Here is a 14,107-nt window from a genome sequence, read left to right as displayed (position 1 = left end):
GTGGGTTAAGCCTCTGCCTTTGGCTCAGGTCACGATCTCAGGGTCCTGGGATCGAACCCCGCATCGTGCTCTCTACTCAGCGGGCAGCCTGCTTTCCCCGCTCTCTCTGCCTACCTGTGATCTCTCTAATAAATAAATAAAATCTTAAAAAAAAAAAAAAACCCAGATACTTCACACCTATCAGGATAGCTACTATTAAAAAAAAAAAAAGAACCACATTTTTGTTGGCAAAAATGTGGAGAAATTGGAACCCTCGCGTGCTGTTAGTGAGAATGTAAAATGGTGCCATTGCTATGGAAAACAGGATGGCTGTGGTTCCTTAAAAAATTAAAAATAGATTTATCTTATCATCCAGCAGTTCTACGTTTGGGTACATCTCCAAAAGAATTGAAATTAGGGTCTCAAAGAGATATTTATATACCCATGTTCATAACAGCATTATTCGAAACAGCTAAAGGGCGGAAGGAGAATCCAAGAGTCCATCAACAGATGAAATGAATGAGCAAAATGTCGTCTATAGTAAAATGGAATATGGCTCAGCCTTAAAAAGGAAGTGAACTCTACCGTGTGCTGCAATGTGGATGAACCCTGAACACATTATGCTGAGTGAAATAAGCCAGTCACGAAAGGAGATTGTTTGCACATAAATGTGAGTGTATTTAACACTAAATACACTAAAAAATGGTTACGGTGGGAAATCTTGTTTCCCTCAATAAAAAAATTCAATTTAAAAAAATTAACTAAATACAATACTCAATTTAAAAAAATAACAACTAAATACAAATACACATAGAGCTGCATCAAAGAACATTTTGGCCTTAAAGGGCAAGACTGTCCCACAAAGGAAAAATAGTACCTTCGGAGAAAAACGATCTAGGGGACCCCTGGGTGGCTCAGTCCGTTAAGCAGCTGCCTTCAGCTTGGGTCATAATCCCAGTCCTGGGATCGAGCCCCGCATTGGGCTCCTTGCTCAGCGGGGAGACTGCTTCTCCCTCTACCTGCTGCTCCCCATACTTGTGCTTGCCCTCTGTCTCTCTCTCTCTCTGACAAATTAAATAAATAAGTAAATAAAATCTTTTAAAAAAGAAAAATGATCTAGAAGCCATCTCTTTAACCAGGTGGTCAAAATTAGCATCACCAATAACTAGATATTCTCCCTCCTGTGCTTTATGATATGCAAAGAAGCACATATCTGTTCTGGGCTATTTTTGCCAAAATTGTTTGACCCAAATCTAAGTATGCAAAAACGATCACACAAATCCGAACGGGGGACATTTTTATAAGATAACTCTCCTGCTCTTGTTAAAAAAGCCCATTTAATGGGAAAAAAAAACAAAACATTAAGGTTTCTGTTCTAAATTAAAAGAGGTTAAAGAGACGTGACCACTCCATGTGCAAACCACGTGTGTTGTGCGCAGTGAGAGACACAAGGTGGCAGATGTGACAGAGTGGTGGCCCCACCAAGAGGCACACAGTTCTTTCAGCTTTTCTTCACGCTGGGGCGGGGGAGGAGGTAAAGCCAGAACATCCAACCTCAAGGGTTAGAATAAGAGCCACAGAATGAACCCGAGCGAGTGTGAGGGCAGGGGAACTAGAAGAATGATGACAAAACGCTGGTGTTCCAAAGAAAAATGGAGAAGCGTCTACCAAGACTAACAGGACTCAAAGGAGAAAGTGTAATCATATCAGATATAAAAAGAAGACATAATGTGGATACAGTCAAGATGCAAATTACTCTGTGCAATAAACTTCAAAACACAGATAAAATGAGGAAATAGGAAAATACTTTTCCTTGGAAGTATCAAGAACAGAAACCCGAACAATCTATTATCAACAAAAATCTAGAGTTAAAAAGTCTTCCCACCCAGGGCACCTGGGTGGCTCGGTTGCTTGAGCAGCTGACTCCTGATTTCAGCTTAGGTCCTGATCTCAGGGTCAGGAGTTGGAGCCCCACGTCGGCTCTGAGTGTGGAGCCTGCTTAGGATTCTCTCTCTCTCCCTCTGTCCCTCCCCGGCTAGTGTGCGCTCTCTCTAAAGAAAGTATACTAAAGAAAAACCTTCCCACCCTCCCTAAAGATGCCCAGGCACAGTTGGTTTTACAGCAAGTTTTACCAAAAATTTTGGAAATGCAAAATTCCAATCTGGTACAAATGCTTGTAATGAAAATAGAGACAGAACACTCTAACTAATTTTTTAAGATCAGCATAACCTTGATATAAGAAGACAAGGGCAGCACGGGAAAGAAAAAAACTTAAACCATCTCACTTATGAGCCTGAATGCCAAAATGCTCCCAAATACCCAGCAATATATTGAAAAATAGATCATGCCTCTTTTATTCCAGGAATGCAAGGATGTTTTATGGTGAGAAACCATCAAGGTCTCTCACCACATTTACAGTTTCAAGGAGAAAAAACGCGTGGCTAGCTCAGACTGCCGTGTGTGCTCCTTGGCCCATATATATGGGCGGCTGGATAATGAGGGAGGAAGCAGGTGGGGAGGCTCTGATGGAAAGGACCTGCTGTAAGGTCGGTGATACACGTGCAGAACCCGAAGGGCCACAAGTCCTGAACCTAACTGCAGGAGTTGTCAGTACTGTTAGGCGACCAATCATCCAGACTGGCCATGACATGGCGGAAAGGGCTCTTAGAACACTCAGCTCTGGGGCACCTGGGTGGCTCGGTCATTAAGTGTCTGCCTTCCGCTCAGATCATGATCCCAGGGTCCTGGGACTGAGCCCCACATTGGGCTCCCCGCTTGGCAGGAAGCCTGCCTCTCCCTGTCCCATTCACCCTGCTTATGTTCCCTCTCTCGCTGTGTCTCTGTCAAATAAATAAATAAAATCTTTAAAAAAACATTTTTTTTTCTAAAAAAAAAAAAAAGAACACTCAGCTCACTTGGGGACATCTGTTCACTTATGATTGGAATCTGCCACTAAGCTGGGAGGAGAGAAGTGGAATTCAGCTTCAGAAAATGACCGACAGGAGGACGCTGAGGAACACAAGTACTCTACCTCCACCAGGATTCTTAGCTACAACCCACAGGAGCTGAATGGCTGGTAAGAGATGGAGAAGTGGAGATGAAAAGGTTTTGGGAGGGGAAATAGAGGCTCTTAGGTAAATCGCACAATCACTGAGGGCTAGAGAAAACCCTGAGGCCAGGCCTGCAGACGTAAGGCCAAAAACATCACAGCTCCACATAACCAAGCCGGTAACAGTCAAAGGAGTACTTAGAGGAAAATTTGTAGCCATACATATGTAAGAAAATAAGACTGAAATGAAGCATGCAGCTCAGTAAGGTAGAAATGAGCAAACAAACCCAAAGAAACAGAAGGAACAGCTAATAATGTAAGCGGACATCTTGCAGAGAAAATAAAATACACAAAATGGAGGACAAATGTTTGTTGGTTTTATCTGCCCTCCTCTGTGGTCCCCTTATTCTGGTAAGAGAACCACTCCATTCCCCAGGAAGCACGTGTTGTACGTACGGATCAGGCTCGGCTCATCTGCTGCTCACCCCATCCTCCCTATTCAGCCCACAGCGCTCGCTCAGGAGAGGGCCAGTGACCCAAGATGATCCAACGGTCTTCCGTGATATACACAGATGCTAACGAAGGAATTTTTGCCTATAAGGACTGAGGGTAACCTGAAGCTTCCTGCAGAAGAAAATGGCAGGGAGCCCGAGACTGGCCCACCTAGCAAAGTGGAGATCATCCAAGAAACAAATGAGAGGGAGCCCGGGTGAAATCATGGTGGTCCTAGATAAGCTCTGCCCACAGCTGTTCTCTTAAGACTTTTGGTCAATGAGCCCTCGTTTGCTTCCGCTAGTTCAGAGTTAGATTTTGTCCCTTACAACTAAGAAATTCCCAAATAATACAAATACTGTGTATACCCTTTTGCCTGAAGACGCTTAAATGCAGATGAAATCTGTCTAAAGGAAAATATAAAGTGCCAAAATGGGCTCAAGGATAGAGAACCCGAACAGACAAGAGGCCACGTAATTAAAAGGCAGGCAAGTATCTACCCCTTAAAAAGAAACCAAACACAGACGTTTTTGTAAGGAAAGCCTACCAAACTTTGAAGCAACACATAACTCTTGTTCTGCAAATGACTTGAGAACAAAGAAAAAAGATTAACGGTCTCCAAGTCCATTCTACAAGGCTAGCATAAGACTGTTACCAAACTGGGACAGGGAGATCATTAAAATAAGTGAAATTGTCCCAGGAATAAATATAAAAATCCTAAAGAAACAAACTCTAAAACTAAGGGGGGTTTATGTGAGATTGCAAGGATGGCTCAATGCAAGGAAGTGTGTTCATAGAAAGAACCACAGTAATAAAATTAAGTCTCTCGGTTCTCAATAGGCCTCGAAATCCCTCACTATTAAATAAAGGGGGAAATCCTTCAGTAAACTAAGGACAGAAGGAAACATTTTTAGCCCTAATGAAGGTTATCTATTAGGCTCCTAAGGCAAGAGTTTTGCTACATGACTCCTGAGAACAGTTCCCACAGGGAGAAAAATGAGGGTGCCGCCCAACATTATACTGAAGGCCATGGCCTCCATGTCCCCTAAAAAGAAACAAGGATAAAGGATAAAGCTACCACCAGTAGGACAGGATTGGACGGCCCAGAAATCCAAGAGAATCAATGGGAAAACTATGAGCACAAAAGAATTCCATTAGAGGGCGCCTGGTGGCTCAGTCTGTTGAGTGTCTTCCCAAGGCTAGCTCAGGTCATGATCCCAAGGTCCTGGGATGGAGACCCGTAATGCATCCGGCTCCCTGCTCAGCAGTCGGTCTGCTTCTCCCTCTTCCTCTGCCCCAACCCCCACCTTGTGCTCTCTTGCTCTGTCAGGTAAATGAATAAAATCTTTTTAAAATTTTTGATTAGATCGGGGTGCCTGGGTGGCTCAGTGGGTTGAAGCCTCTGCCTTCGGCTCAGGTCATGACCTTAGGGTCCTGGGATAGAGCCCCACATCTGGCTCTCTGCTCAGCAGGGAGCCTGCTTCCCTTCCTCTCTCTCTGCCTGCCTCTCTGCCTACTTATGATCTGTCTGTCAAATAAAATCTAAAAAAAAAAAAAACGTATTAGATTAACTTAGGTGAAAAAAGACAGCTTTTCTAAATGCCAGTAACAGTCAGAAATGTAATTGCAAAAGATCCCATTCATAACAACAAATAACTCTAAAAATTCCTAGTACTAAATTGAACCAGAAATGTGAAAGATCCATATGAAAACAGCCTTACAAACGCACATACACACTCCGTTTCCGGATAGGAAAATTCAAAACTGTTAAGATAATATTTTTCTCCACATCAAGCTCAGAGATTTAAAACCTTGCCAATGAAAATCTTAACAGGCTTTTAAAATGGAAATGGACAAGGTCCTTCTAGAGTTCTTGTGTAAGGAAAAATACAAAATTTTCAAGGAACAGTGCGGCAGGGTGAAAAGAGCTCTGAGATTACGAATCATGCCATAAAACATGGTATGTGCACTTATATCGACAGAACAGATGAGAAACTCCAGAGAGAGTTTGCAGGAATTTAGTTTATTTTAAAAAGGTGTTTTAAATCCGTAAAGAAAGACTCATTCAATAGATGGTATAGAGATAAATGACTACCCCTTTAGAAAAAAATTGCCTCCCATAAAAAATAAATTTCAGACAAGTTAGATATACGCACACATTCTTAACTCATCTGAAGTTTTCTGTATATATACACATACACACAAATATATAGACATGTATATGTTTAAAGCTACACTAAGTTAATAGGAGGGAAAGTGACCAAGGATAAATGAAGCCATAGCTGGAGAGGATGTGCGACCAGTGACAAGTCCCTTAGACCATGTTTTAGATGGGAGAGTCCACAGCACCTCTGATGCTAAAAGATTCAGTAGAGAGGAAGGAAAAAAACAAAACGCACATGAACTCCTTAAGCAAGCAGACACGCTCCAAAGCACAAGAGGAAAGGTTTAAGTCCCACTGGGTTACACGGGGAAGTTAAAGACAAGACAGACCATAAGCACGTCTGTAGGCTTGGTAATGAGCAGGTGAGAGTTCCCTCCAATGGCTACAATTTCTCAACAAAGTGTGTGGTCAACACTTCACAGGGGAAGGCGGAATTGGTAGACAACATACAAGCTGTGAAACAGGACACCCCAGAGATCTGTAGGCAGCGCTCAGTGTCCACCTGAGGTTTGTAATTATGAATTTACGTTGGCTGTTTTCTCTAGCAGTTACTTGAGCACAGGCCCAGACGTGAACAGCTGCGTTGGCCAGGGTTAGTCTTACTGGATAAGTACAGGGGAGGGAAACGAGGGAGCCGAGGGTGTGGATGGAATCCATGTTGTGCAAGGAGGGAAGTGAAGATAGGACAGTAATGGGAAGAATGTGGGGGGGGGGCGGTTTGCTGTGGATGAAGATACGGAGGAGGTAGTGGAGCAAGTAAGCCAGAAAACCAGGAGGCGGTGACTGCAGATACTTGAATTCAAAAGGGGCTGTAATTCCTATCAATGGCGGAAGCACAAGGAGTGACTAACGAGGTAGGCAGCAGCCTGGAGAGGAAGACAAGGAACTGGGGGGCCACGGTGTTGAGCAGGCCCATCCACGGGACGGAGAAAATGCCAGCAGAAGCAGGGCTGGAACACTCGAAGCCAGGAGATGAGCTGTTCAGGGTGTGAACAGTGATTAGAAGGTCAATGCCAACAACCAAGAGAGTGTACATAACCAATGGTAAAAGCTTCAAAGAAGTGAGATGAGGTGGTGTGCAGGACAGCTGCGGAGCTGACAGTCAGAGCCGCCTCAAAGAGGCCACTGAGCAGATGATGTACGCAGCAGTATGGAGGCGGCGCACCCACAGACAGTGAGCAGTAAAGCCAGGAAAAGCAGCTTACCAGGTGCTATGAAATTTGTCCTGAGTGTCTCTTAGAGGCAGGGGCACTAGGTCCTAGAGCTGTGTTCCTGAATGCCTGAGTCAGTATTAATTACCAGCAAGTAATACAGATGGATTGTTCCGAGTTACTATTAAATACGTCCAAGAAGGCACACACAGGGCCTGGTGCTTACTGACGGCCCACTCAGAGAATCTAGGAAAGGTTCCAGCCATTCCCATGTCCTGCTTGTCCAGGGCCTGCACCTGAGGGACCCACCAAGGAGCAGTTTTCACTTCACCACGAGTCCCTCCTCCCTCTAGAGAGCCACTCAGACACCGGCACAAGTCATCACCCACCGGGGGTTTAATTCTCCTTGAGCAAAAGGTCAGTTCCGAGAGGGGTCCTGCCTTGTCCCCCATCCCGGGGGGAAGATCTGCACAGCACCCTGAGAAATGTCCAAGCTCAGAGGAGCCAAGAACTAGTCTCTGAGCAAGAGAAGTCGATCCAGGGACTCAGGCTGCCTCCTCCTCTTCACTCTCCTCCTCGCTCTCGTGATACTGTCTGCGGTTGGTGTTAACGAAGAGGTCGGAATCGTCTTCAGAGCTGGACTCTTCTCCTGAGGACTGTGGCTCTGCTGGGAGTTCTGGCTGAGTCTGTCTGCATGGGGGAAAAGGGACAGGGTTAACCCAACGCCTTCTGGGAAAACTAGATCTGCAATCAAGGAGCCCCACGAAAAGGAAGACCACGTGGTCAAGAAAGACTGTCTAAAGACCACCTCCCACCTCACCTCAGAAGTCTGCGAAAACCACTGGCTTTAATAATAAAGATTCTACAACCACAAGCTAACACTCAGTGCGCTCATACCACATACCAAGTATTATACTAACCAATTTTACAAGCATTAACTCCTTTAATCCTCGCAAAGCTCCCACTTTATAGACAAGGAAATCCAGGCTTAAGAGATCAAGCGACCTACTTAAAATCAGTCATTTAGAAGAGGCAATACCATGATCTCAAACCGGGACATGTGACTTCCAAGCCGTACTCCCAACCACATACTTAGGAGCATCTACTAGGGTCTCTACATAGGAAGAATGTTTCTATTTCCCCCTCAAGGCGCCAAGGCCTGAACCCCCATTTTTCTGTCCTAAGCCTTCTCACCTGTTCCTGTTGTGTTTCTCAGCCACTTCTGAGAAGGCCTCAGGCCTGTGCCAAGAGAAGAGCCAGGGTCAGAAAGGAGAGAAAACTCGACCGGCAAAAACCCCGTTCCGACCTCTCCCTGTCTAGAATGCCATGACCTTCCCACCTCCAATTTCACAGCTAGGAAATCAGTCTCCCCAGAAATGAGACAGCCAACGGCCAAAGGAACCACCCTACCAGAGCCCTTCCTTCTGCAGAGAGCGCACGTGGTCTTTGCAGAGCACAAAGGATATCTCGGCCTTCACTTTTTCTCCCTCTTCAATAGGGTCAACGATGAGGAAGTCCCCTGCAGGGAAGAGAGAAGAAAAACACAGCAGATCCCGCTTGTGGCAAGGAAGGCCAGGCTGACAGGAAGCAGCTGCCTCCTACGGGCCGCGTCTCTCACCTCTCTTGATCCAGATGTTCTTCCGGTACTTGGAGGGCATGCTCGCCAGGAAGCGCTGCCCCTGGGCCGTCTCCACCTCATGCAGATTGTTCCCGGGGGTCCTGAGCACCTGCTCCGAGAGAGACCCAGAACTCATGAGCCTCATCGCTTAGCTCAAATATCCAGTGAGCTGTGCGGCACCCTACCCCCGTCCTAGGGGCCCAAGGGGACTAGAAGGAGGCGGAGGCAGGGCAGCTTGTGCCCCATGCTACTCACCCTCACGATCTGCTGCTGGTCAGAGGGCACCATGTGCTCCCCCAGCACCTCTTTCACCACATGCTTCCTCTTGGTGGCCTGAGACATGCTGGGTCCTGTCGCAGGGGTTGAGGGACGCAGAGACTGTCGGCTCCTCCTCCTGAGTTTCGTGGACGGCAAGTTCAAACCCAGGACTGTTCTGAAGATGGAGAGAGACCTTTTACTGAGAAGAGACTGTGTCCTGGCTAAAAATGTGAGCTCGAAAACCCAATCAGTAGGATTCAAATCCTACCTTGGCTATTTCCTAGCTGTTCAACTTCTCTAGCTTCGGAGAAAAATAACAGCTAACTCCCATCGCTGTTAGTAGAATAAAATAACGCAAACTAAGCACTTAGTACAGCGTACGGCACATAAAAACAACTCCTGTTAGGGGCACCTGGGTGGCTCAGCCGGTTAAGCCTGTGCATTCTGCTCAGGTCATGATTCCAGGGTCCTGGGATGGAGCCCCACAACAGCCTGCCTGCTCAGTGGGGAGTCTGCTTCTCCTTCTCCCTCTACCCCTCCCCCACTTGTACACTCTCTCAAATAAATAAATAAAATCTTAAAAAAAAAAAACTTCATGTTGTTAAGTATTGACCTAATCACAGAAACTAAATACATGTTCTACAGAAGTCATTCTGGCAACCACTGGGGAAGGAATGTGCGATAAACAGTACCTTCCCCACACGGTTGTACCTCGTGCGTGTAGCACAGCCACACAGCACAGATGCTGTTTTTTTGTTTTTTTAAAACACTACAGCCAGAAGCCACTTAGGAGACTCAGAGCGATGGTCCCTGCCAAGAACGAGTCAACAAAAGGTCTGGTAAGCCGGCTTGGTCTGCGGCTAGATTTCTGACGCGGGTACTGAGGAGACAAGGACTGGTACCACCCAGGCAGATAGTTTCCCAAAGCAAACTCCTTAGCGTCCCCTGCCCTCCTCCCTATGCTGGAGGAGAGACGCTCAGAGAGAGAGAACCACGGGGGCGCCTGGGGGCGCTCAGTCGTTAAGCGGCTGCCTTCAGCTCAGGTCATGATTCCAGGGTCCTGGGATGGAGCCCAGCGTCGGGCTCCCTGCTCAGCGGGGAGCCTGCTTCTCCCTCTCCCCTAGCTTGTGTTCCCGCTCTCACTGTGTCTCTGTCAAATAAGTAATCTTAATAAGAACTGCTTAAAAGAAAGAGAGAGAGAGAGACCCACACTTACTCTCTCGCCCTCGTCTCCCACGGGCACTGCCCGAACGACCTCGTTCTCCAGGCTGGACACTGAGAGAAGCTTGCCCCCGACTCACTTCGCAGCTGAGCCAACGAGCGCACAGAAAAGGGCCGGCGGTCACGACACTGGCGTGGACGTAGACTCAAGTCCCCCGCGCCTCCGACTCCTACCTGACTCCTCCAAGCCCGGTGACGATGAGGACGACAGGAGCCCTACTGAGTCGGACCCTTCCGAGCACCGTACTTCCGGCACTATACCGGAAGCCTATCGGCCACCCTCCCCTGCCTTGTCCGTCCCTCAAACTCTTCCCCCCCGCCGGGTCGGCCAAAACTAAGTTCTTGAGTTCCCGATGTCGCCCAGCGGGCAATGGAGTTTTCTCGAAGGCCTCAGCTCCTTGAGACCGGATATGCTGCCCGAGAAGCGAGACCATAGAAGGCAGCCGGGCTTCCCGCGAAACGACCCCCCAACGGCGCCCTCTGGGAGGGGGGCGCGCGCCTCTTCTCTATGGCTCTGTGCGGCTAGAAGTGCCCAACTCGGAATTTTTTTTTAAAGGCGGCTCGCGAGGCGACCCGGAAGCGGAAGTGGGAGAAAGTTCTAGTGGGTTGAGGTATCGGTGGGAGCAGCCGGGTGGCGGGAGGAGCCGTTACAGAAGCCGGAGCTGCTGGTGAGCGCTCCCCGCGGAGCAGGCCCCGAGCTGGAGGCGGGAGGGGGCGCAGGGAGGAGGGGAGATGAGGGGCCTCGGCGCCGCGGGCCAGAAGATGCGCCTTCGGAGAAGGCTCGAGCCGCCGTGCGGGGAGAGGGCGGGGCGCGGCGCGGCGGCGCGTGGAGAGGGCGGGGAGGTGGGCGGGGCCGGCGGGCAGGGCTGGGCGGGAGCCGGAGCGATGACCCCGAGGGGCTGAAGGAACAGGTTTACGCTCTCCCTGGCCCGCGCTCTCGCTCTCTGAGCGGTGCGTGCGGGCGAGCGGGGCCGAGAGACCCATCGTTTGCTTTTCGGGCCGGGGAGCCGCTCTAGGAGGGCTCAGTGCCTTCTTAGCCCCCCAAGGTCACAGAGAGTGACAATTTCGGGGAGGACCCAGAACCGTTCTTTTGCGTAGCAGGGGGGAAAGGCTCTTCCTGGACTTCAGTTCTCACATCCGTGAACTGATGAGAATTGAGTTAGCAGCCATAATGGCTGGTTTCGCTTTCTCATAACAAAACATTGCCCTGGGCTCTTGGGAGTTCGCGGTTTTCAGCCCTAACTACCTTTTCTTGGGATTCCCAGATTCAGCTGATCAAGATGACAACCTCCCAAAAGCACCGAGACTTCGTGGCAGAGCCCATGGGGGAAAAGCCAGTGGGGAGCCTGGCTGGGATTGGTGAAGTCTTGGGCAAGAAGCTGGAGGAAAGGGGCTTTGACAAGGTGTGGGCTGGCTGCATGCACCTGGGAAGGGCTGGGGGTGGCGGACCACAGTACTTCCTGGTGCTTTGGGGGTGAGGACAGCGAGAGTAGCTGTTGGGGGTGGCCACTGATGTGCGATCTGAAGAGACAGCCACAGCCTCCCCTACTTGAAGGCTCATGTGCTTTGAATGCCACAAAGTGGCCTTCTCATTCTTTCTTGGTCCCACAGAGCACTCAGCAGCATGCCCTTTACTTTGCCTGTTTTGCAGGCCTATGTGGTCCTTGGCCAGTTTCTGGTGCTAAAGAAAGATGAAGATCTCTTCCGGGAATGGCTGAAGGACACATGTGGTGCCAATGCCAAGCAGTCCCGGGACTGCTTTGGGTGCCTTCGAGAGTGGTGCGACGCCTTTTTGTGAGGCTCTCTTGGGGAGCCCCCAGCCCCTAGCCCCAGCATCGAGTCTCCAGAGTTTGCAGCCGCGTGGGGACTCCTCCCCTGTCCTCTACAAAGGAAGAGATTGCTGTTGTCGTACTCACTTTTGATGTACTTCAAGGTCTTCTGGGAGTTCTCTCCCCTCACCATTTCAACTTTTTTGAAATTCTCGCTCTTGCATGCATCTCCCTTCTCCTTCCCCTGCTAGTTTCATGTCAACAATTATTGGCTTTTCCGAGTGGATTCCTGGCCCTTCCCTCACCCCCACCCCCACTGGTCTGTTTTATGCTATTTGGCTCCTTTTTTGGCAGAATAGTCACTGTCCTTGTAAAGTTTTTTAAATCAATAAAGTCAGTGGCCTTCATGACTGGGCTTTAGGTGTTGAAAAGCAGGTGGGCTGGGACTTCCCCCAGGGACTGACCAGGTCTGCCACACGCCTTATCAGCACAGATCGAAACTGGCAGCTTCCTTCTGGCTCTGGAGGGCAGCCACCCTAGCCACGTGGGCCTCAGGCGGGTGCCTTGGAGTATCCCTTAGTAATCTGGCAGAGAGCGTGGGTTGTCCCCTTCTGGGATCTGGGTGGGCTGTGATGTTCCAGATGTCAGCTGAGTCAACAGCTGGGCTAGGCAGCACCTGGTGGAAAAGTCAGTGGGAGTCGGATTCCAGGAAGAGGGTGGATCAAATGTGGGTTAGAGTTCACCTGATAATCGTCATGGGCTCTCTTGGCCTCTGGGAGGAATGGGCAGGGCTCTGGTCATCTGCTTGGCTCTCTTAAGGAGCTAGAAAGAACATGGACATCACAGCTGTGGGGGTTTGAATGAGTTACACATTGGGTACATTTTTGTCTTGGTCTTTATTGAACACTCAGTATGAACCAGGCCCATGGCTAAAATCTTTGCAAACATTTCTTTCTCCCACAGTAATAAATAATTGTCTTCTCTCTTATAGGTGAGGAATTCAGAGGCTCAGAAAGACTGAGTGATTTGTGGTTTTACTGCTAGGAAGGAGCCAGTTTGGTTCTCAAAGTATAACTCTAAAACCCATGTACCTGAGGGCGCTTTGTTCCCTGGTCATGTCACTTGGCCTCTCTGAGCCTCTGTTTCCCCACTTGGAAAATGAGGTTGTAAGGATCAGATGAAATGCTGGTTGTGTACAACCAGCCCTGCCTGGATGTCCTTCCTTCTGCGGAGCATCGTCAAGGAACTACTGGCTTCCAGAATTCTCAGAAGGCTCACAATCTGGTGAGAAGAGAATGACAGATATTAAATGCAAAACTTGGGAAACCACGAGAAGGTTCTCGTGCTCAGGGTAGGGCAAAGTTGATAAATTCGACTCCGTTAATAGAACTTTTATTTGTCTGAAGATACCACAAAGAGGGTGGCGGTGCTGGCCCAGGGTGGGAGAGGGATTTTCAGTAAACACAAGCAACACGGGACTGCATCCAGGGAAGGTGACTGTGATGAAGACAAGGCAGACGACACAATAGAAAAAAGAGTAAAAACACCTGTAAGGCAGCCACGAGAGGAACACCTAGGTGGGGCCTGAGCTCCGGAAAAGGTGGTCAGTCACAGCAGTAATCGGAAACGTAAATGAGATGCGGTCATCGGCTGGCAGAAATGCTCACGTCAAACAGTCCCAGATGCTGATGAGGAAACGGAGCAGCCGTGTCTGACACCCAGCTGGTGGGAGTGTAGACTGGCCTGCCGCCTTGGGAAAACAGTCGGGCGTTTTCCAGTGAAGCTAAAGATAAGACCCGTCCTGTGACCCAAAAGTTCCGCTCCCGGGGCTGTTCCAGGGACGCCCGCAGACCTGCCCCTGAATGCGTGTTCACAATGGCTTCGTTCATAACAACCGCAATGGCTGTCGGTACCACGGGAAATGAACAAGTGGCAGGTGAATTTCAATGCCAAGTTGAACGTTCAGTAGTGTGAGTCCATTCATGTGACGTTAACAAGTGGATCCTTACTCAGTAATCTCTGCCGGTGGTAAAACTAGAAAAAGCAAGGAAATGCTTATTGCAAAAATCAGGAGTAGAAGTGTGGTGACCTTTGTGGGAAGGAGGCAGGTGGGCAGGGGGTGGAGCTTGGTGGGGGATTGGCAGCTTCCAAGTCTTGGCCTGTGTGGTGGTAACAAAACAGGTTCTGCGCGCTTTTCTGAATATTAGCTACATCCGATTAGTAGAAGGATAAAAAGAAAACCAAAAGGGAAGCCCCAGGAAGAGAACAATTACACGAGTAGTTGGAGATCCTGATGGTTAGGGTAGGAATGAGGGTTCAGTGCAGGGCTGGGTCTGGACGGGTACCAGGTGGCCCAAGCGGGGCCCAGCTTGTGTTACCACTTCCTGGGAGGGCCCCCACTTCCTG

At 48.9% G+C, this 14,107-nt stretch overlaps 2 protein-coding genes across 6 annotated transcripts; one reads left to right on the top strand and one right to left on the bottom strand.

Moving 5' to 3' along the window:
• Window positions 1–5,522: 5,522 nt before the first annotated feature.
• On the bottom strand, window positions 5,523–10,725 carry EIF1AD (eukaryotic translation initiation factor 1A domain containing). Of its 4 annotated transcripts, XM_080815918.1 has the most exons (7): window positions 10,107–10,452; window positions 9,928–10,019; window positions 8,709–8,886; window positions 8,454–8,562; window positions 8,246–8,354; window positions 8,030–8,074; window positions 5,523–7,525 (listed from the first exon to the last, which is right to left on the bottom strand). In XM_080815918.1, the coding sequence occupies exons 3-7, from the start codon at window positions 8,793–8,795 to the stop codon at window positions 7,381–7,383; spliced, it is 495 nt and encodes a 164-aa protein (XP_080672044.1). In that variant the 5' UTR covers window positions 8,796–8,886; window positions 9,928–10,019; window positions 10,107–10,452; the 3' UTR covers window positions 5,523–7,380. The 4 variants fall into 4 exon arrangements, with proteins under 4 accessions (XP_080672044.1, XP_080672043.1, XP_080672045.1 ...); XM_080815917.1 differs by having other exon boundaries at window positions 9,928–10,725; XM_080815919.1 differs by lacking the exon at window positions 9,928–10,019 and having other exon boundaries at window positions 10,107–10,169.
• Window positions 10,285–12,108, top strand: BANF1 (barrier to autointegration nuclear assembly factor 1). 2 transcript variants are annotated; one of them, XM_080815921.1, is made up of 3 exons: window positions 10,285–10,600; window positions 11,198–11,335; window positions 11,584–12,108. In XM_080815921.1, exons 2-3 carry the CDS (start codon window positions 11,213–11,215, stop codon window positions 11,728–11,730), a joined length of 270 nt encoding a protein of 89 aa, XP_080672047.1. In that variant the 5' UTR covers window positions 10,285–10,600; window positions 11,198–11,212; the 3' UTR covers window positions 11,731–12,108. The 2 variants fall into 2 exon arrangements, with proteins under 2 accessions (XP_080672047.1, XP_080672048.1); XM_080815922.1 differs by lacking the exon at window positions 10,285–10,600 and adding an exon at window positions 10,761–10,883.
• The last annotated feature ends 1,999 nt before the right edge of the window (window positions 12,109–14,107 follow it).

This window comes from Martes martes, assembly GCF_963455335.1.
Source record: "Martes martes genome assembly, chromosome: 10".
In the NCBI taxonomy this organism is placed as follows: domain Eukaryota; kingdom Metazoa; phylum Chordata; class Mammalia; order Carnivora; family Mustelidae; genus Martes; species Martes martes.
Note: the sequence above shows the minus strand (reverse complement) of the source record. Positions and strands in the feature narration are given on the sequence as shown.